Genomic DNA, 22,597 nt, shown 5'->3' with positions numbered 1-22,597 from the left:
GATTAGATACCATGAACCCGAGGAATTTACCTGATCTGACTCCGTACGCACATTTTTCCTGGTTCAGCTTCATATTGTACTTCTTCAATAAGTTGAAGGTTTCCTACAAATGCTTTAAATGGTCCTCTTGTCGCAGGGACTTAACCAACATATCTTCAATGTAAAATTCCTTTGATTTGCCTATTTGTTCTTCGAATATCTGATTTACTAGGTGTTGATAAGTGGCAGCGGCATTTTTTAATCCGAATGGCATTACGTTATACAGTATGTGACGTACTTAGTGATGAAAGAGGTTTTTTCCTAATCATTTGGGTCCATCTGTATTTGGTTGTACCCGGAATAGGCGTTGAGAAAGCTGAGGATCTCATGGCCGACTGTGGCATCGATCATGTGATCGATGTTGGGCAAAGGGAAAGAGTCCTTGGGACACGCCTTATTCAAATCCTTAGAGTCTATACACATTCTTAGTTTGTTCCCTTTTTAGGGACTACTACTACGTTTGCTAACCAATCTGGGTATTTTACCTCCCGAATGGACCCTATTTTAAGGAGTTTAGATACATCATCCTTGATGAAACCATGTTTGATTTCGGACTAGGGTCTCCTTCTCTGCTTGACCGGGTGGAATTTCAGATCTAGGCTCAGCTTGTGAGTGGTTATCTCCAGTGGATCCCTGTCATATCAAGATGGGACCAAGCGAAACAATCCATGTTAGCCATAAGAAATTGAATGAGTTTTTTTCTTGAACTCAAGAGTTAACCCCTTGCCTAGGTATACCTTCCGGTCGGGCAAACGTTCGATCAACGTGACTTATTCCAGCTCCTCGACCGTTAATTTTTTGGCGTCAAAATCGTCGGGGACTATAAAAGATCCGTAAACCTCGTAATCACCGTCTTTGTCAATCCCCTATTTATCCGATTGGATCGTGGCCGGTGTCGATAATTGCTATTTAGCCTCTTGATTTATATCCAAACTCGGTTCCTTTGATGTTGCCAGTGTTGATACCAGTATCAGTTCTTCGACTGCAAATATTTCCTTTGCAGCCGGTTGCTCCCATAGATTGTTTTGATACCTTCTGGCATTGGGAATTTTAACACTTGGTGAAGAGTCAAGGGTAATGCCCTCATGTTGTGGATCCATGGCCTTCCGAACAGAACGTTGTACCTCATGTCACCTTCGATCACATAAAACTTGGTTTCCTGGATGGTCCCGGCGGTATTCACTAGCAATGTTATCTCTTCTTTAGTGGTTTCGCATGCTATGTTGAACCCGTTTAGAACCCGGATCGTGGGCATGATTTGATCTTGCAGGCCGAGCTATTCTACGACCCTCGATCGAATGATGTTGGCCGAGCTACCTGGATCAATTAACACACGCTTAACTCGAGATTTACTTATGAGTACAGATATTACTAGTGCATCGTTATTGGGCTACAATCCCTTCCGCGTCCTCGTCGTTGAAAGACAAAGTTCCTTCTGTTATGTAGTCTCGAGTCCGTTTTTCTCTTGTGATGGATACTTTGGTGCATTTTAGAATTGTCCCTTGAGGAACGTCAACCCCATCGATGATCATGTTAATGATGTGTTGAGGCTCCTCTTGCTCGGTTTGTTTATTAGAATCCTTATTTCTGAAATGGTTCTTTGCTCGGTCACTCAGGAATTTTCGAAGATGCCCTTTGTTGAATAGCCGAGCCATTTCCCCTCTCAATTGTCGGCAATCCTCTGTTCTATGGCCAAGAGTGCCATGGTATTTGCACATCTGGTTAGGATCCCTTTAGATATGATCGGATTGTAGGGGTCGGGGCCATTTGGTGTCTTTGATGCGTCCGATAGGCCTATCAAAATCGTTCTTGCTCATGATTCCTCTGTTGCTCTGACCTCAGTCACTTCTCCTTTTGCTTCACATAGAATTCCGTCAGGATCCGTTACTTCTTCAATCTCCATTGTAAGGCTGATACCGATCCCTGTTTGACCTTGGTTCATGGTCAATATCTCTCTTGACTATGTCGAAGGGTCTAATAGGATAAATGGAACCGGAAGGAGTCCTCAGTTGATCATCTTCAACTATGATTTTCGATTGATATCGGTTATGCACATCAGCCCAAGTAATAGCCGGATACTCAATCAGATTTTGCTTCAACTACTATGAAGCCACCGAACTTCGAACGTTGAGTCCTTGGTTGAAAGCTTAAACGGCCCAATCATCAGCGACCGATGGTAGGTCCATTCGTTCCATTTGAAACCGGGACACGAACTCTCTAAGCATCTCATTATCCTTTTGAATTACTTTGAAGTGGTCCAACTTCCTGGTCTCGACCTTGATAGCCCCAGCGTGTGATTTTACGAAAGAGTCTGCAAGCATAGCAAATGAGTCAATTGAATTAGGAGGTAAGTTGTGATACCATATCATAGCTCCCTTCGACAGGGTTTCTCCGAATTTCTTCAGCAAGATAGACTCGATCTCATCATCCTCCAAGTTGTTTAATTTGATGGCGTATGTGTATGAAGTGACATGCTCGTTTGGGTCAGTCGTCCCGTTATACTTAGGAATCTCAGGCATACGGAATTTTTTAGGGATCGGTTTCGGGGCCGTACTCAGAGGGAAAGGTTTTTGCACGAACTTCTTAGAATCCAAGACTTTCAGTACCGGCGGTGCTCCCGGGATTTGGTCGAACCTAAAATTGTAGGTTTCAACCTTCTTGTCATTTGCCTCGATTTTCTTTTCCCCTGATTCTATCCGTTTTGTCAGCTCCTCGAGCATTTTTATGATCTCGGGGTTAGTCCCCAACTCATCTCCATTCGATCTCTCCGCGACCGATTCTTCTCTACGGTGATTTCCCGGGATGGATCGGACTTAATTCTGCTCGGTGTGCGGCTTTGGTTTTGTAACTGAGTTATCACCGCTTGTTGGACATGTTACATTTTGAAGATCATCCGTAGATTGATCCCATCTCCTCCATTATTTTGAGTATTATACGCCATTAATCGGGCTCTACCATAGATGCTATTTTCGAGATCGGTAGGCAGATTCGTGTCGATAGCCCCATGCGAGTTAGCGTCCAACGGGTCTGCGATCGGAATTCTGATGGGATCAACGGGTGGTACCTCGTTACCGAGCATTATGTTGTTATTTTCGCCGTGGTGACCGGACTCATTGTCAGCAGATAAGGGTGCCAATTGTGAGTTTGACATTTTGAGCTTTAAACTGACATTAGAGACACTTCAAAGAATAAGTGTAAAATAGTATGTGTTATGGAATTTTGTATCAAATAACCCCACAATAGGTGCCAAATTGTTTGCCCTTAAAATCGGATAACAATTAAATTTGTAAGTGATTTTAAGGATATGTGGATTAATTTGACACAAATCGATGAATTGAATTGTAATTAAAGCGAACAATGATAAAATAAATTCAAACCGTGTGACTTGAACAGTTAAAGCCTTGAAAAAATGAGTCTCACTTGGGCTGGATACAATTCAAACGATATCAAATACATAAGAACAATAGCTTACAGAAAGAAAATAATGCTATATTGCTTTGGGATGCGTGTAACATCCTTTATAAATAATCAGACCCCCTTTATATAGTAGAGGAGTCCTACTTTTGGTTCAATTCTATAAAAGGTAAAAAAATCCCATGATTTGCTAATTAGCCGGTTTCTCATTGATACGTGCCGAGATTCCCTTTGTGATACCCGACCGGTTACGGATATTTCGCATTCCGTAATTCAGTCTGGCAATGTTTCCTCGAGCTCATTCGTGGTCAGGGTTGATACCGGGGTCACAGACTCGATGTTTTTGAGGACGGACACTCTGACCTCGTATCTTGGTTCAATGGAACCCGGGGTCGATCTTCAACCCATCGCTTTTGAATCCCGATCTATCGTGTAATAGACGGGCAATTTGGACCGTATACAACTATACCTACTAAAGAGTGTATATTCTGACGTATCTAAAAGGATAAGGACAATAACTGGAGATCTGATCTTTTTCATTTGTCATGTTGAAAGGAAACATCTTCCAAATTAAATTTGGCACGTTGGTCATTTAACTAGTATATTACACATCTCCCTTTTGTTTGGCACTCAAAGGTATTGTCTTGTCGTCAATAAAGTAAGTAAAAATTATGAGAGATTAAAATTTTAGTAAAAATAATAAAAATATTAGGTGATTTCATTTCACTTAACTAAATATTTATACAAATAAAAGATAAGTATACTAGGTACTCAATAATATAATTAAAATATATACTAACTGACTTGAACCCACTATTAAGAATATCTCTTTTTTTTATTTGAAATAGTACAGCTCAAGGGAAAAATCTGATTCACAACCTATAGATGAGGAGGTTAGGCATAAAGGCCTAAAAATGGCAAGAAATGATATAAGACCATGTGGATATATAGCTCCATGTGTCAAGTGTAATATCTTAAAGCTACCTAATATCTTGACAACTCGGGACAAATTCACATGAAGAGTTTTGGCAAGATACATAGGGTTACCCTATTAATTGATCTTATGGGCACTTAACAAAGGTCTGCCATTAAAAGCTTCATGTCCACATGCTCTTGGAACATGGTATTGCCAAGATATTGGGTTTCCCTTATTGACAATGGCAAGGAGACATGCTACAGAATTGCCCCAAAATCAACCATTTGAATTGCCATGCATGATGCATTTGACCGAAACCTACTATCCAAGTAATTCTAACACTTATTTTTTTAAAAAGGGAAAGAAAAGAAAGAAAGAAAGAAAGAAAAGGTCATGTCATTTTCTCCATAATGAATGAACTCATCTAAAACTAACTTACATTAGTGGTGCGTCTGGTATTTGGTCAGTAAATAAAAAGTAGTAATATTTTCTCAAGAGCATTTATATAATCTAAGCAAATACTACAGAGACGAATAAAATTTTCTCACGTTTTTCTCCAACTTTTTTGATAATCAGAGGGGTACTTATAGTCATACAAGCAAGCACTAATTGAATGGAAATTAATTTACTCTTAATCTCAATGTTTTTTAAATGTTCTCAATAATCCTCCACATATGTAAATAGATAGTACACCTATTTATAATATTGAAAAATTTATTTTAACTTAAAAAAAACCTACACTACAAAAAAAAAACATAAATTAGCGACAAAGCAATTCCGTAGCAAAACAAAATTCGTCGCTAATCTAATTTAGTGACGGATTAGCGTAAAATTATCGAGAAATTTTGTTAGCTACGCGCAATATAGAGATGAAGTTCGTGCTAATTCCGATTTTTTTTGTAGTGCTATTTTAGTATGATCTTGAATACAAAACCTAACTAGACATGAATAAAATCAACTAGTAAATATCAAATTTTAAATAATTTAGGTTCCTACTACAACTTTGGATATTTTTCCTAAAATTCTCACGAACTTGACAATGTAAATACTTTTCTTCATCAGTTGTTGATGCACTTCTGTAACGACCCGATAAGTCGATTTGATTACTAGCCTATATTTTCGTGTTTCGAGACCTCTCATAGCTTCATTAGATGTTATACGACTTGCGTGTATGGTCCGTGTTATTTTTAGGAAAGTTTTTACGTGAAATTTTCAAGAAAATATGATTTTTGGCTTTAAAAACATTTGAGTTGACCATGGTCAACGTTCTTGGTACACGACCTCGGATCGGTATTTTTACGATTCTGGTAGGTTCGTATGATGATTTTGGACTTGTACGTACGTTTGGTTGGGGTCTAGGGTGCCCCAAGCGAGTTTCGACGCATTTTGTGAAAGATTGTGAAAATGGGTTTTTAAGTTGAAATCTTGAATTTTGATGATCGATTCTTGTTATTTGAGGTTATTTTGATGATTTGAGGTAGCAATCAAATTTATATGATATTATTACACTTGTGTGCATGTTCGATTTGGATCTTGAGGGACTCGCGCGAGTTTCAGAATGGTTTCGGACAATTTTTATACTTGTTGAAATTGCCAATTTTTGCTTTTGGTGTCCAGTGCTTCGCAATCGCGAAGCCTCTATCACGCCAGCTAAGGGAAAAGTTTTGGTTGGGGATGGTTACTCTTCGCGACGCGAGAGGCAGATCGCAAACGCGAAGTATTGGGGGTTACCCTTCGCAAACGCGACGGCCACTCACGAACGCGAAGCTTTGGGAATGACCTAGGGAGATGGCAGGGGTCTTCATTGCGAACGCGGACTAGGGAACACGAACGTGAAGGCGGGCTGGGGAATAAGCCTTCGCAAACGCGATGTAGACTTCATGAACGCGAAGGCCATTGGGACAGAGCACTTCGCGAACCTGAAGAACGCCTGAAGCCCAAGTATTTAAAAGCTTAAAGTCGGGATTTATGCAATCAACACCATTTTTGAAAACTAGAGCTCGGACTAGAGAGGATTTTGAGGAGATTTTCATCCCAAATTCATAGGTTAGTAAATTTTAACTAGTTTTGATGTATTTCTATAATCACTCATTGATTTTTAACCTTAATTTATGAATTTCATGGTAGACATCAGGGGTTTTGGATAGAAACTAGAGATTTTATAAAATTGAGATTTAGACCTCAAATTGAGATCGGATTTCGAACAAATCACATAACCAAACTCAAGGGTGAATGAGTAATCAGATTTTGGTCCGAATCTCGGGTTTGACCAAGCAGACCCGGGGTTGACTTTTGTTGACTGTTTCCAATTTCATTAAAGATTGAATCTTTTTCAATCGTGGGTAGTTTTTAAAGCTTATTTTGAATTATATTTGGCTAAATTTTATCAGTTTGGAGGCTAATTCTAAAGGAAAAAACGTGGTTGAGCATAAATTTGGTTGGGGGAAGAGGTAAGTGAGTGTGAGCGCGCAATATGTATGTGTGTGTGCTTTTTCATCTGTGGAGCTGGTAAAGAGAGGAAATGAAAAAAAAGTTTTGGTGGACACTGAGAATTCGAGAAATAAAAATTGATAACCAATTTCACTTATTAATATGTATTTGTAGATGAGAAGATAAATTGATCAATATGTAACCAATTGACCGGAAATCATTCAACTACGGATTCCTTGCTCAAAGGTAGCTAGAACTTTAGCTCGAAAACACAAAAAGCAATTAACGTACTTTTTTGAAAAAAAAAACATTTTCAAGAGCTATTAAGCGTTCCCAAAGGAACAATTCAGTGGTCACAAGACTACCACAGCTTGGATCGCAGTGTCACAAGTTCAAGGAAATGTTTTTGCTAAATATGTGAAGATCATTTATGAACTAAAAATATAGGAGAAAAGATCTTACTTTTACACGCCAACGGTGTTTCTTCACCTTCTAAGATGCTCAGAACAAAGCTAAGAACTGCTTCTGTTTTTTTTCTTTTTGCGTTGTCAATATGCCTAAGCTTCGGACCTTTGCTACCTTCATGAGTTTGAGATGTAGATGTTTCGACCAATTTGCCAATAGCATTGACAAAGCTAGAGGTAAAAACACATTCAAAATATCCTATGCGCTTATTTACAGTGACTGAGATATATGCACTATCAGAACTAAAGAATTTCCAAATCTCCAGAATTGCTAATCTATGAACAATTTGCTATATGGTGATGGGTTCTTGAATTTTGACATATACACAGATATGAAGAAAGTAATCAGGGTTCATCAAATTGTTTACCACCCATGCAAAAGGAATCTCCATCTTTGGTTCAATTCCCTGAATGTGTATGAGCTTAATCTCAGCACCATCTGACACAGAGCAGGAGACAATGCGCTCATTCAACATCTCTCCACTTTGTCCCGTGCTGCTCTTGTTTGTTTCTTCAAGAGATAATCTCTGTCCAACCTCAACTTCTTCTCCAGAAACGTCATCTTTTGGCAGCAGTTTTTCCCCAAACAGCTCCGGCAGAAGCTTCGTTATTGCGTCACACAAGGTGAAGCATTTGCCTCCTGCAATCAAACCCATCAAGGAAAGGGAACAAAACATTAATAATCACAACAATTTCCAGAGTGTAAATGCAGAAAGAGGTATCTCCCCTATGCTTTTGGGTCTTGTTTGCCCCATCAAATTGTGCAGAAGCCATTAATAACTACCTTTGACTCAGAACATAATCTCAACTGTTTAATCTACACAAACTTTACTAGTACAACTTGCTGAACATTAACACAAGAACCCATGGGATAGTTCTTCCCAAATGACATTGGTAATCTTCATTCCAACGGACTCTTTGGGTGTGTTTGGTATGAAGGAAAATATTTTCCGGAAAATGTTTTCCAATTTTCCTATGTTAGGTTGGCTTAAATGTTTTGGAAAATATTTTCCTTATGAACTCATTTTGCTTCAATTGGAGGAAAATGTTTTCCTTATCAAGAGAACGGAAAACATTTTCCAAAACTCTTTCTTAACCTTCCCCATCCTCACCAACGCACCCCACCCCACCCCCTCTCTCCAAAAAGGTTTTTTTTTTTCCGTCACCACTCACCCTGCTATCCTCTCCCTCCCCTCGCAAAAAAAATTATGTCTTTTACTTTTTTTTTTGTAATTTTAAATTTTTGTTTTTTCGTTTTTCTGCATCACCCGCCCCCTATTCCCCCCCCCCCCCCATCCCGCAATTGGAAAGTTTATTTTGTAATTTTTAAATTTCTGCTTTTTCGTTTTTCTGCACCACCCCCCCCCCCCCCAATATATTTCAAGTTTTAGTTTTTTCATCTTTCAATTTACAGGGTCGAAATTTTACAAGCTCCAAAGTTATGAGTTCGAAGGTTTATGTATTTGGAAGTTTACGGATTTAGAAATTATAAAGTTTATGGGTTCGAAAGCTTGTGGTTTTCGAAAGTTTAGCGGTTCGGAAGTTTTATGAAATTTGTGGGTTCGGAAGGTTGTTGGTTCGAAAGTTTATGGCTTCATGTTTATTGTATCTAAATTATTTATGAATACTCTTAAGAAGTTATTTTCCTTAATTTGCGTACCAAACACCGGAAAATGAATAAGATTACTACTTGTTTTTCAAGAAAACATTTTCTTGGAAAAATATTTTCCGTTATACCAAACACACCCTTTGTCTCAAGTTCTTTATCCAAGGGACTTAGGAGGTCACAAAAGCACCAAACACTTGAATTCTGAAGTCTTATTGCTCACAATCCATCAACATCCTAAGCTTGTCTAAAGTCCACCTAAAATTAAATTTGTGCGAGAAGAGAGCAAAAGATGTAGATTAATCATATCATCCATGGTATATTTAAGCAAACTGCTAGCCTCCTACCTGTCAACATTTCACCTCATAGGAAAAGGAACATTAAAGCTAACCCTGCAATGCCAGAATTTAATTACCAATCTTCCAGTATGGTTTTGATGTTCATGAAGTTAACGTAGGTTTGAGTTAGTGTGCATGCACAAATACAAACAACAACAACAACATACCAAGTAAATGCACAAATACAAAATGAAACTAAAAAAAATTATAGCCAAATTTCTTACCATCTCCATGGATCTCAACAGGTCTGTTTATGTAAGAGATTTTGTCCCAACTTTCAACTGCAGGTGCATCTTGCAAGTCATCAAAATCCTCATTGATAGTCCTAACATACAGTCGAACCGGTATTCTACCTGAATACAACAAAACAGAAGACAATTTGTATGGCAGTAACAAGTTTAAAAGTTTAAGAAGGAGCATATCTGTTTGTTCATCTCCCAAAAAGATAAGCAGCAAGAATGCATGAATTAAAACTCCCCCCCCCCCAAACCCAACAGAAAAGGAGATTATTACTGACATACTGATGCATAGTGTGGGGATGTCAAGATGAAGAGCATTGAACATAACATCTTGTACATATTGTTGGCATGTCAAGATTGAGGGAAGCAAATTGTGTTTCCAGAACATAGAACAGAAATCACATTTTGAAAGCTTTGCAAAAAATACCACCTGCTAAAACACAATTATATGAAACAGTATTTTTCTTTGTCTAGAAGCATAGTATTAGGAATTACTACACGTTTCAATGTATTCTACTTCTAGAATAAATTCAGAATCCATTCACTTGACAGGTCATGGGGTAAATGTGAGACTTTTAAAGATATTACCAGTCCGTTACCTGTTGTAAAAGAAAGCAAGAGAGAGAAATCAATTAGCTCCATCCACGTCTGATCAGTTTGGCTACGATTTTTACTCAAGATGTGTATATCTATCATCTAAACATAGTATCCTAATTCAGATGACTTGCAGGTTTTAACTCATCAGTGTCAAATGGACTAGGGTGTATGAGCAATCCATACGGAGTACCATACACCCATGTGAAACCTATTGACGTGCACATAAAATAAAGGTCCATACTTATCCAAAATCAGCTTATTTCCCTTCAGGGCAAAGTTTTTTCCACTTTCATTATTATGTGTATCACATGTCAGCGAAGAGAATGACGAGCATCATAGTTCATTCCTATTTCAGGACCACTTTCTTCATGCATATTATGTTCGCTTTGTAACTTGTATACTGTATCCTCGGGATGCCCATTAACAAAAGTCATACTAAATCAAAAAAGATGTTCATTGAACCTCGTTGGTCTGATCTTACTTGACCCCCAATGTGATGAATACTAGAATTCTTGAAACAAGAACAAAAACCAAAAGTTGATCAGGAAAGGCAACATCTAGTGAACAATTTCTGCAAAATGGAAGATTTCCAAACAAAGGTTTATTTGACCACATTCCTTTTATGAAACAAATTAGGTATATCTTCCTTGTTCTTTTTTCCTTTTCTTTTGTTATAGGTAGAGAATCATTATCCTTTTTGCTCTTAAATCATACTATATTATAAGTGGGAAGCCCCTTAGTGTGAAGTTGATTTACGAAAATACCCATAAAATTTTGATTGACTATTTTGGCCTTCTTCAAAAAAAAAAATTCTATTAAATGAATAAGTATAATTAAGAATACAAGGTAATTAAGAATTTTTACATCTTCTACTATTTATTGAGTGTTAATTTTTGCCCTTCTAACTTTCACCACTAAAACCATCCGTTTACTACTCATAATTAAATGTTGTAAAGTCTGTTCCACTACTCTAAATGTATTTCCTTTTCTTCAACTTCGCCGCTCCACACTATGTACCCATGAAGCCTTTTGCTAAACCAAATCCTCATCACAACAAAATAACCGAATGGTAACATGCCTTATCATTTGGATTTTTAATTACATTATATATGTATTCTTATTATTATTGATTAATTTCTTATGAGAGAGCCATTAGTTCTGTGCGTTGGTACGAAGGACAGTCAAATAACTATGATCAAGCATGCTCGTTGTTAGTTGGACCCATGATATTGCTAAAAAATTATGGGGCGTGAAGCATGAAGCTATCACCACCAGATGGTCAATTTTATGGGGCGTTTAATATCTGTTTTATACTTTACTTTTTTTCATTTAATTTTTTAGGGCATTTCATATCAGCCTTTTATTTTAGTTTTCTTTTTTCTTCCTTCCCACTGACAATTTTGGTTTTGGTTTTTGCTATTGTTATTGCTGTATTTCTTGCTTTTGTTATCGGGTAAAAATGTTCCCTCTTGCAATCACTTCATCTGCTGCAATTTTGTCTCTCGAGTGCAAGGGATGAGGTATAAAATATAGGTTCAAAATGCATCTTGAGTTGTCCTTTTGACAATTTCTTTTGCATGGGAGCATGACCATTACTAAAATAAAATCATATTTCTCTTTTTATTTTGGTAAGTAACGGTATATCTCTTCTTTTTTTAAAGTTATTTACTGCTTCTTTCTATTTATCATTATTTATTCTTGAAGGAATTCTACAAAGATATTCCCTCATTTTTTCTTGATACTAAAATTAGGGGAAGAGTTATTTTTTTTTTCAATGTAATTTACTTCTAGGTAGATATGGCCCTTGCGGTAAGGAATGAAACCGTAATGTTATTGTTTGATAATGTTTCTTGTAGATGCATATTGGAAGAAATTTAAAGTTATTATTTGTGCCAATATATACATTATGGTTTACCAATATTGGTTATACTTTATTGATATAAGAGTGTTCTTCTCCAGCTTTCTATACTTTTTGTAAAAAAAAAAAAAAAAAAAAGAATCATCACAAAATATATACCATCTTGAAATATTTGTACTAATGGATTTATACCATCTTGAAATATTTGTACTAATTAGCATGGGATACACGTGCAAGGCGCGTGTCCAGAAACTAGTTATAGTTAAAAGGACAATGGTGGGTTTTGGTCTATAAGATAGCTTCCCGAGGAAGACTTGACAGCCGATTTCCACAGTGTTTGAGAAGGAAATCCTAGGGTAAACTTCCCTTCCTGGCTGTTGACCAGTCCTTCCATCTTTACCAATAAACTACTGAAGCCCACTCCAATATAAAAGTAGAGCAAGAATTAGAGTCTTGATGCCTCCTAATGAAACTTCCTCATAAAAAACAAGTTAATTAAGCCTATAAAGGGCTCAATCTCCTACCCCACAACAGCACACGCAAGTTGCTTCAGCGAGCTCACCAGTGCCGCACTAAGAAAACATGTCATGGACAAATAATCACATTTCACCACTTTAAACAGAAATTGGAACAAATAATTTCTCTGGCACAGTTCACCTAATTGATAAGAAAATTATGGAAAAGGATGATTAAATTACAAGCCACAAACAGTTGGGATTAAACTAATAATTACATTGTTTTATCTTGAACTAAAAGATCAAGTCATGAACTAAGATTTTTTGATAAGTAGGTGACTAAGATTTGAAAGTGCCTTGACTGTGAAGCGATTTAAATAGCTGAACTCTTATCATGAAGGGAAACTGAAATTTTGAAACAGGAATAAAGCGACTTCCCTCCACTATGCACTAGGGCAAGCTCCTCTAACATGTCCTGGTGCTAAGTTAATCTCTCCCACTAGCTAGAGCCCTCAAATTAGAACATCATCATTACCAAGCTATGGAGCAACATTTATTACTCAGCAGTTCAACTTAACTACCTCCAAATACATCCAATCAAAAGAAATTAGAACAGAAGTTTTTGACTAACTTATTCAAAGGAAGGGGAACTAGAGAGATTTTGTGTGTGCGCCAACTGAACTTCCACAGTGTTAACATATTTTGTAGGCTAGACTGACTACATACACGTGTAACTCACCTGTTTTAGCTGGTCCTGTGCCATCTGCATTTTGAGTGCTTTCCGGTGATTTAGGAGAGGAAGAGCTAAGTTGTATTGAAAAATCATCCACCACTAGGCCAAGTTTAAGCTTAGACGAGATTCGGAGATAAGCTTCTAAATTACCTGATAGATCGAACACAGTACAGTGAGTGATCTAAACATAGATATAATAAGATCGCCTAGAAAGATGAAACCCTTCATGAAACAGTCCCCTAGCACTGTGCGTGTATGGCACTGGTGAAAATGACAATAGCCACGTGAGAAATGAACGAAGAAGCCCGTATTATAAACCCTGCAATTAAGATGCATACCATCCATAATGGAGCGCCAGAGTTCTAATTGATCAGGTTGGGACATATTCATTACATTCTTGCAGTTCCCATTGATTATGTATGCTGCCTGCAGATCAGCCAGTAGAAATATCAGAAAGTAAACAACAAGTCCAATATAGTGAGACCTCATTTCTAAAGCCAAAGCCCACCACCAATCCCCTGTGATTCACAGCTCTTACAGCCAGCATAATCCTCTGTTCATGGAGCACTCTCACAATTAAAATCCAGTGGATGCATTTGAAATGAATTGATTGTCAACCCCTACCATGACCCCCCCCCCCGGCTCGGACTCACATCTCTGACCACCAACATAGTCAGCTGTTCCCGGAGAATTTGCATATTATAAACCAGAAGATGCATTTGGAATGAACTTATTGTTAACTTGATACGTAATTTAGCTTCCTTAAAGGCTTAAACATGATTAAAAAACAAACAATCAACTGTATGTAAATTAAGCTAACTTCATAGACTCACTAGCAATTAGATATGTCTAACACCAAAATGGCGCAGCACCAGTATGACACCAAAGAATGAGGCAGGATCATACTTTTACAAGCCACATTGTCACTTGTAACATACAAGAAAGGAAGTTAACAGTGCAGAAGCAAACAAAAGAAACTATACCTAACCTCTTTTAGTGAATTGATAAAACTCCACTTTGCACTATCTTCGCCTTCACAAGGTGTTAAAATATTTCCAGGATATCCTCTAAAATGTACCTGCCGAGAGAGTGCATGAAGGTGTCTCCATTAAAGTGAGATGCATTGATGATAATATAGTAACTTGTTTTATTAAGCAATGCATGGTAAAACAATATAAAAATTTAAGTTCGCAAGGTAGTTCGACCTCTATCGTCAAAAGTCAAAACAATATCGATGATATTTTGGCCACCTTATGCTTTGATACACTCACAGAACCAATTATAATATATCATTTCTTGCATTAAAGTAATCATTCAAATGATATTTCTTCCATAGATGAATTTAATGAAATATCATGGATCCTACTTCATTCCATGTTCCATATGCATATTTGTAACACCTAAAGCTAATACTTTTTGAAATGAAATCCTATGATTAATTATTAAACAGAAAACTAGATGTAAGATCCACATTCTAGATATTGCTTTCACATATCTAATTCATTGTAATTTGATGTTGTTACCTTTCAAGAATGTTGAATGTGTTGGTTTCCACTTTAATGTCAATCTTTGAATTAGACAGGTCAAAATATACTAAAACCATAAGATAAATAGAACCTTATTTTTAGAATGGTAACACAAAATTATCTTAGCTAAATTGATGCTAGTATATTAGGATAAGCTACAGTATAATAATCTAATAATTAACTGCCTCCAAAAATTATCAAGTACTAAAGAGTAACTCAATCAATCAAGCAACTACACCTCAATTTTGAACTACTTGGCTCGACTATATGACCTACTTACATTCATTCTGTTGGACCCGGCCCATTTTGCTCCAATACTATCAAATAATTTGTCTATTAAGGCACATTAGGGTTCTCTAACATTAGAGGAATTCTCCGTCTCACACTTTCCCTATATTGACACATAAATTTCTAACCAGACTAAATGACTCCTGACAAATATCAGACCTAATGAATGTGTAACAACAGCTAAGTCTTAATTCCCACTATTTGCTATCATCTATATGAATCCTTTGCTTTTATTATGAATATTATTAACTAAATCCGCATTGATTTCAAGCGACTTTAGATTTTGAAACAAATCTCTACACAATTTTAATCTATATTGCCCCATTAACATCTTCAACCACCCAATATGACACCAATGGACCAGATAATTTGGAGGTTTGCATAGGACATGACCAAACTATAGAAATATATTGCCTAATTTATCATCATGAATTTGATTTAGACTTTTATGTTTTAGATTCATGTCATCAACAAGCATGCCAAGGACAACTGAGACAAGTTGCACATCATTTTCCAGTGTATGCAACCTGTACAACTACACAACCTTATTCCACAGACCACACATTAATGAATTGAACAAACAAATTAATAATCAAACGAATATTACTATAAGGGAAACTTAGGGTCAACTGGTATGGAAGGAAAGGCATATAAAGTAATTGAGTTTACTATAACTTAAAGTGAACTATATTTTTACCTTACCCTTTCCTTTCCTCCTATTATTCAAACCAATCTAAGTGTCATAATACGCACAAATTGTATTGAGCTACTGGGCTTATATGATCTACCAATAAAATGCAAGGAGGGATGGAAGATTGACCCGGCTTGTATATGGTGGACAATATGGAAAGAAAGGAATCAGAGATGTTTTGAGGATAACCATAGTTCAATACAAAAACTGAAGATGAGCTGTTTAATGCTCTTTTATTTTTGGTGTAAACAGGAATATCTAGAAGAGAGTTAATTTTTGATGTTTTCGATCAATTGTGAGTCTTATAGAATCTTAGGCCTCTCTTCTGGTTTCCCCTTTGTAATTATCAGAAGGTTACACTTTTAATGTAACCATTTTCATATTCAATACAAACATATTACCTTTTCAAAAAAAAATGCAAGGAGCCATTGATCTAAATGGATCTGAAATCTTTGAGAATATAATATGGTGGAGAGAATATTCATGCCCAGCAATCTCTTATTCAGTAGTTATACATATTCCCATCCTTGCCATTCTTAGAACTATCTAAACATTAGAGTATTTTTGGCACAAAACCATGGGAGAGGAGAAAAGTGACAGATTGCAATCTTAGCTTTGTAAGAGACAAAAGGGCTTATTTTTCTTCAACTGATGAGCAAATAGCTTCAACCTCCGTTTTCTCGAAAGTAAAAAAGGAAGTAACAGAAAATGTAGTAGCTTGCAAATTTAGTTCATTAAGACACTAAAATAGACTTCATATATTGGTACCAATCACTCTAATTCTTCCTCAATTTAGTGAAGAAGATGAGGCTTTGAAAAAGATGATGTCATGGGTTGCATCCCTCCTCTTCCACTTAGTATTTACTTCCTAAGTCTTATAAAATCAAGTTAAGTTACCAATTTTCACTACCCTTCCCCTGGAAAGTCCAGCAAAGATGGTGTTACTTTCAGCTGATAGTTCCTCATAGCTTAAAGCAAAATACATCGACATACCGTCAGATTCCAAGGACGTTCAGGTTCTGCACAAAGAAGATCAAAGAGTACCCCAGTTGGTATATACCTGCATCAAGAATGCAAATATCCATAAGAACAAATTGTTAATCGCATAACAAAACTAATTTAAGGGCAGTCAAAAACACACATAAATACACTTAAATGAGGCAAACGAGAAAAGCTAACAACTTGATATCACCCTCTCTAGATTCTTCAAATTTATTCAAGAAACTTGTCTCCCAACTTGATATCACCCTCTCTAGATTCTTCAAATTTATTCAAGAAAACCTTCCAGAATGAATAAGTCAATTCAAGATCATCAACTGCTATACCATCCGAGATGCAGATAATGTCCTAAGGCTACCATCAACAGAAAAAAGAGAAAGTGATACATGATTGATTCATATTGTGGAAACAAATGAGATAGCTGAATGGCATGATATGGAACCAAGAAAAGACAAGAACTAAATAATGGATGGTGAGATATGGAACCAAGAAAGCTGTAAGACAAAAACAAGATGAACTGAAACAAAGACTATAGTATATTTCTGGAGCATATGCTACTTGAACGAGAAAAACATCAGATACATGTTTAATATAGAACAAAGAAATCCACATCCGTTGAGAATGAAGTCATTAATGTCATCTATGTACCACAATTTGTCTCGAGCACAAGAATATACTTGAACAACACAGCAGTTCTACACCAAGATTATGCTAAAATATACTGATTGGCATGAGGGTATTGCGTACCATTTGAGAGGCAAGCCTTTGTACTCAAACCATATGGTATCTACACCAGGAGGAAGTGAATTACTGAAGAAAGGTTTTATTTTTGTTCCTAAAAGAGGCAGGTAACCTATTCGAGGAGCTAAAATCTGCAATATAAAACACCATCAAATACATAAATTAGCTAGTGTAGTTTAAATATAAATGCACACAAACACACACATTCAAGTTTCTGCATTGGGGTAATATCCTTTCATTTATGTGTTTGTAATAGCCACGAGGCAGCAGTAAATTGAGTAGCTGCAGAAAATCGCTTATTTCACAGTCACTGTGTCCAGGATTAGGTTTGACATGGATGATAAGATTCAACTCATGAAGAAACAGATTGAAACCAACTGAACACACCGGCTCTATAGGCAATGATTGATCTTCTTTAAACCAGGAAGAAATTTGACGAGTATGGTCAACTGGAAGTAAGAGAGCAAATACTATCTAAACCAAGCTGTGCTCAATTCTCAAAAAGCAGCTATATTTTTGTTTGGGATTTAGGAGAAAATATTTCTATTTTAATGCAGAATAACATTGACTCTTTAAGCAATCATTCAAAACAGTTATATTATTCATATTAACATTCTTAAAGCCTCTCCTATAACCATATTACACATGTACATCACGAGTAACAAAGAAAGAAAATCCACTTGCTTCCTAAAAACTGGGTTTTGCTATTACCCCAAAGACTAATGTAAACCACAAATCCCAGAACCTAAAAAAAGGGCATCTCGGTGCACTAAGCTCCCGCTATAGCCGAGTCCGGGGAAGGGTCGAACCACCTTGAGTTTATGTACGCAGTCTTACCTTGCATTTCTCTTGCATGTTCGCAGTTTGAACCCGTGACCTCCAGGTCACATGGCGGCAACTTTTACCATTGTGCTAAGGCTCCCCTTCACATTGGACAAAAATTATCAGCCCTCAACATTACTCTGCAATGCCACAATTCACTAGTGAATTCATCTTAAAACTTTCTTTCTTCTTCCCAACCGATCAACAGTGATTCCCCGCATGTCTTCAACCCTTGATACATAGGTTGGAGGTGGTGGCGTGTTATCACCAAACCATCATTTCGTAAATTCAGCTTTAAACTTCCTTTCCCCCTTCCAATGGTTCAACAGTGGTTCCCTACTTACCCCAGCGTAACGCATGATCCAGCCTGAGCTGGACGCACTTTTTACCTCTAAACCAATCTTCGGCGATCAATTCAGACAAACTCTCACTCTCTCCCCTTTCCAATGAATCATCAGGGGTTCTCCACTCACTTGTCAATTCAGCTTAACTTTAGTAAATTTTCTTTAGCATTGGCACATTCAGAAACTTACACTATTAATTCCAATTACAGATTCAAAAATTTGTAATAGACTCTTCTTGTGGTCTGACCCTTCCCGAACCCCGTAGCGGGAGCTTAATGCACCGGGCTGCTCTTTACAGATTCAAAAATTTGATTAACTAAAAACCAAACCCAGGCACATTCATCAAAACAAGAATATTCGTGCAGTAATAAAATAGGGCAAAAATGGAAAAGGAGAGTACCAGAGCAGGGGGGGGAGGAGGGAGAGTAGTGACTTCGGATTCGTGAAGGTGAATCTGTAGTGGAATTGCTCCTTCCCATACGTATTTCTGTGCTTCACTTCCTCCGGCTCCTTTACTTCCCATTATTATCTTCTCTTCTCACCTCTCTACTCTACAAAGAGAAAGGCAAGAGTCGAAGAACTTTCGCTTTCTTCTTTCTTTTTATTCAATCGCAGCAATCGATCACCGATGCCGTGAAGTCATGGTGAAGCTTGAGATTTAATAATTGGAATTGGTGTAATGCCACTAATTTTATATTTTTGTGTGTAAACTTCAAGTTACACACATAATGAATTGAGCCCATTCAGGTGCAGGCTGAACCAGATGGCAACTTGGGCAAAGTGCACAAATAGCCAATTTTAGGGGATGAAGTACATAAATAGCCCTCAATGTTATCTTGATTTTTTATTCCCTTTAACAACTATTACCTCTCGTTTATGCAATACGTTTAACTTTTGACCATCAAAGTTTGCTTATGGTACAAATGGGGTCAAAAGTTAAAACCACCCCAAAATGTATCATATTTTGTAGATTTTAGGACCGCTATTTAAAATATAATCAAAACTTGCAAATTATTTAAAATTTAGCTACCTCAAGAAGTTTCAATTGAATTTAGGCTCTCAGCTCTAGTCATTCAAAACCCCAGACCTTGAAAATTTAAAAACTTTCATCCAAAACTTTGAAGTTTTAAACCATTATTCTTGAATTTTACGCTCGTGATCTGAATATAAAAGAAGCAGTTTAAAGTTTTTACCATATGGTTAAATTTTAAATATATTATAAAAATTGATTATATTTAATAACATATCAAAAAGTGGCTACTTGATGCTATTTATTATATGTGTATCACATTGTGTATTGTTTGTGTATCACAAATGTATCATATTTGTATTAAATATGTATCACATGTATATCCGTGCATACCTGTGCGTTAGATACATGCGTGATACATGTTTGATACATGTGTCGCAGAAGAATTTTGAACTCGATTTTAACTATGAATTATGATACCAAATTGGTCGAAATCACCTCCAATCTTCCTCAAATTTTGTATGTTGACTCATCTATATGTTTTCAATGAATTTTAACCATACACATTGAAAATGGTCATTTTTTGCTTAGATTTTTGGAATTATATATATATTGTATTTCATCACCTTATTTGCTACCTCATCCATAAAATTTATTTTCCCTTGTATCTAATACTATATATATATATATATATATATATATATATTGTATTTCATCACCTTATTTGTTACCTCATCCATAAAATTTCTTTTCCCTTGTATCTAATACTACTGATCACGCTTAAAAATATGGGAGAAGTTCTTTGCATGTGATTCTTGGAGAGAAAGAACCTTATTTATTTGGGTTTTTAATATTTATATGTGATTGACTAATTTTATTAAGCATACAATTAATGGCTAGAGGTTAGTAAGTTGGGACTTACTTGGGACATTTTTATAAGACAAACTACCAGTTATGTCCATTTATAAGTAGCTTATTACAAAAATTGGTAAATTCATCAAATATTACTAATATTAGCCAAATATTGTCAGTATTAAATTAGTTATTTGTAGCCAAAACAAGGTCAAGTTTTTGCTTTCTTTTGAGTGGGCGTCGTCACAATAGATTGGGTATATCTTAAAGAGTTTGAATCTTAGTTTTGCAATGATTTGGCGGAGTTTTGAGGTGATTTGAATTGAAAATTCGAAGTAGAAGATGAAACATGACCAAAAAAAAAAGATATGTGTATCACATACGTATTATATTTGTATCTAATGTATATCTCATGTAAATCCATGTATATCTGTGTGTGTGATACATGTTTGATATATGTGTTGCAGAAGATTTTTTTTAACTCGATTTTAACCACGAATTTTGACAACAAATTAGTCCAAACCACCTCTAATCTTCCTCAAAATTTGTATATTGAATCATCTATATGTTTTCAATGAATTTCAACTATACCCCTTGAAAAAGTCCTTTTTTTTTACTTAATTAGTTTTTTGCTTAGATTTTGCTTATATATATATATATAGACACACACACACATAATTTTTTTGTATTTCATAACCTTGTTTGTTACCTCATCCATGAAATTTTCTTTCTGTCTTGTATTTAATGTTGCTGATCACGCTTAAAAATATGGAAGAAAATCTTTGCGTGTAATTCTAGGAGAGAAAGAACCTTATTTACTTGAGTTTTCAATTTTTATATGTGTTTGACTAGTTTAAGTCTATGATTAATAGCTAAAGGTCGGTAAGTTAAAATTTATTTGGGACATTTATATAAGATTCCCTTCCTAAAACGGAAGGATACCTAATAGATTATGATTTACTGACTAATATCCATATAGAGACATAGTAATGAAAAGTTTACACTAGTAAAGCAATTTAACATGATATTGAAGCTAACTTATTTTTCTTATATTTTTGGATTCCTAATGCTACTTATTAGTGATAATAGTATATAATTATTTTTTAAATGACATGATAGTAAAATAAACTTTTACACTATTTTAAATAAAGTTAAATTCAATAATTTTAAAACAATTTGTTCTTAAGAAGTTTTGTAGATTTTATAGTCTAGTGGTACACATTGCAGTCCTCGTAAGTGTAGTTGATTTTTGTTGTTCCCTTTTCTCCTTTCACTTTTTCTTCCTGATGCAATAGATATTTTCTAAGAAATTAAGTTTGTACCTCTTTAATTTCATAAGACCTTTCATTGCTTCATGTTACAGCAATTAGGTAACATTGATTTGTACCTTGTTGTAATTCTTCAAATATTTTTTGATACTTCCATATAGCCGATTCCAATTGGTTTTGGGCTGAAGGGCAGTAATTGTTATTGTTATTATTGTATTATTAATACTTTCTTTGAGGTGAGAGAAATTAAAAAATAGTCAGATTTATAAGTGGTCATTCAAAAATAGCCACCGTTTCAAAAGTAATCGAAATTTAGCCACTTTTAATGTAAAGATAAATCTGAACGAAACTGTTCAAAATCCGAAAAAATACTCCAATATAATATACTGGTCCAGCATAATATACTAGAGATAATATACCGGTGCTCTAATCTCCAGTATATTATACTGGAACTTTTTGTGTGTTGGAGCTCCAGCATAATATGTTGGAAGTTCATACACAGGTACACCGATCTCCAGTATATTATGCTGGAACTTTCCGTGTTGCAGCAAAATAGTTGCTATTTTTCAATGACTTTGCAAATACTGACTATTTTTGAATGATCAGTCCGAAAACTGGCTAGCCCATACTATTTTTATCTAGTATTTGCAATCAGTCCGACAATAATTTTGATAGAGTTTAACACAACACTTTTATCTAACGTATGTGTAGTGGCGGTGGAGCTTTCACCTATGTGTGTAAAAAACACAAAAATCAACAAATTTTAAAATTTGAACTTATAATTTAAAAAGTATAGATTGAACCCATTAATTTAATTTGTGATTCTGTCGTTTGCCTATATGACAGTCTTCAGGTGTTTTATATACATTTACCTATAGTAAATACTAAATAGTACTAAATTATTAGCCAAGTAAATTAGTAAAATTCGTTGTCATTTGGCAACGAGATTTTAGTCTGTTCATATATGTTTTATTAGTTTACTTTCTTTGCATAATAATACATACGTG

At 35.8% G+C, this 22,597-nt stretch overlaps 1 protein-coding gene across 1 annotated transcript; it reads right to left on the bottom strand.

Moving 5' to 3' along the window:
* Positions 1-7,213: 7,213 nt before the first annotated feature.
* LOC104221597 (autophagy protein 5) lies at positions 7,214-19,174 on the bottom strand. The gene is made up of 8 exons (XM_009772671.2): positions 18,901-19,174; positions 17,341-17,465; positions 16,588-16,654; positions 14,078-14,167; positions 13,428-13,515; positions 13,096-13,239; positions 9,432-9,560; positions 7,214-7,903 (listed from the first exon to the last, which is right to left on the bottom strand). Exons 1-8 carry the CDS (start codon positions 19,021-19,023, stop codon positions 7,554-7,556), a joined length of 1,116 nt encoding a protein of 371 aa, XP_009770973.1. The 5' UTR covers positions 19,024-19,174; the 3' UTR covers positions 7,214-7,553.
* Positions 19,175-22,597: the final 3,423 nt, after the last annotated feature.

Source organism: Nicotiana sylvestris, chromosome 2, assembly GCF_000393655.2.
Source record: "Nicotiana sylvestris chromosome 2, ASM39365v2, whole genome shotgun sequence".
In the NCBI taxonomy this organism is placed as follows: domain Eukaryota; kingdom Viridiplantae; phylum Streptophyta; class Magnoliopsida; order Solanales; family Solanaceae; genus Nicotiana; species Nicotiana sylvestris.
The sequence above is the reverse complement of the archived record's forward strand: the minus strand, read 5'-3'. Positions and strand labels throughout refer to the sequence as shown.

Excerpts from the sequence above, each read along its gene's own strand:
- LOC104221597 (XM_009772671.2), bottom strand. The coding sequence starts at position 19,023 with ATGGGAAGTAAAGGAGCCGGAGGAAGTGAAGCACAGAAATACGTATGG. Across the intron at positions 13,516-14,077 it reads TTATCAATTCACTAAAAGAG|GCAGCATACATAATCAATGG; the intron begins GTTAGGTATAGT and ends GCTGATCTGCAG. Across the intron at positions 7,904-9,431 it reads TGTTGAGATCCATGGAGATG|GAGGCAAATGCTTCACCTTG; the intron begins GTAAGAAATTTG and ends GTTTGATTGCAG.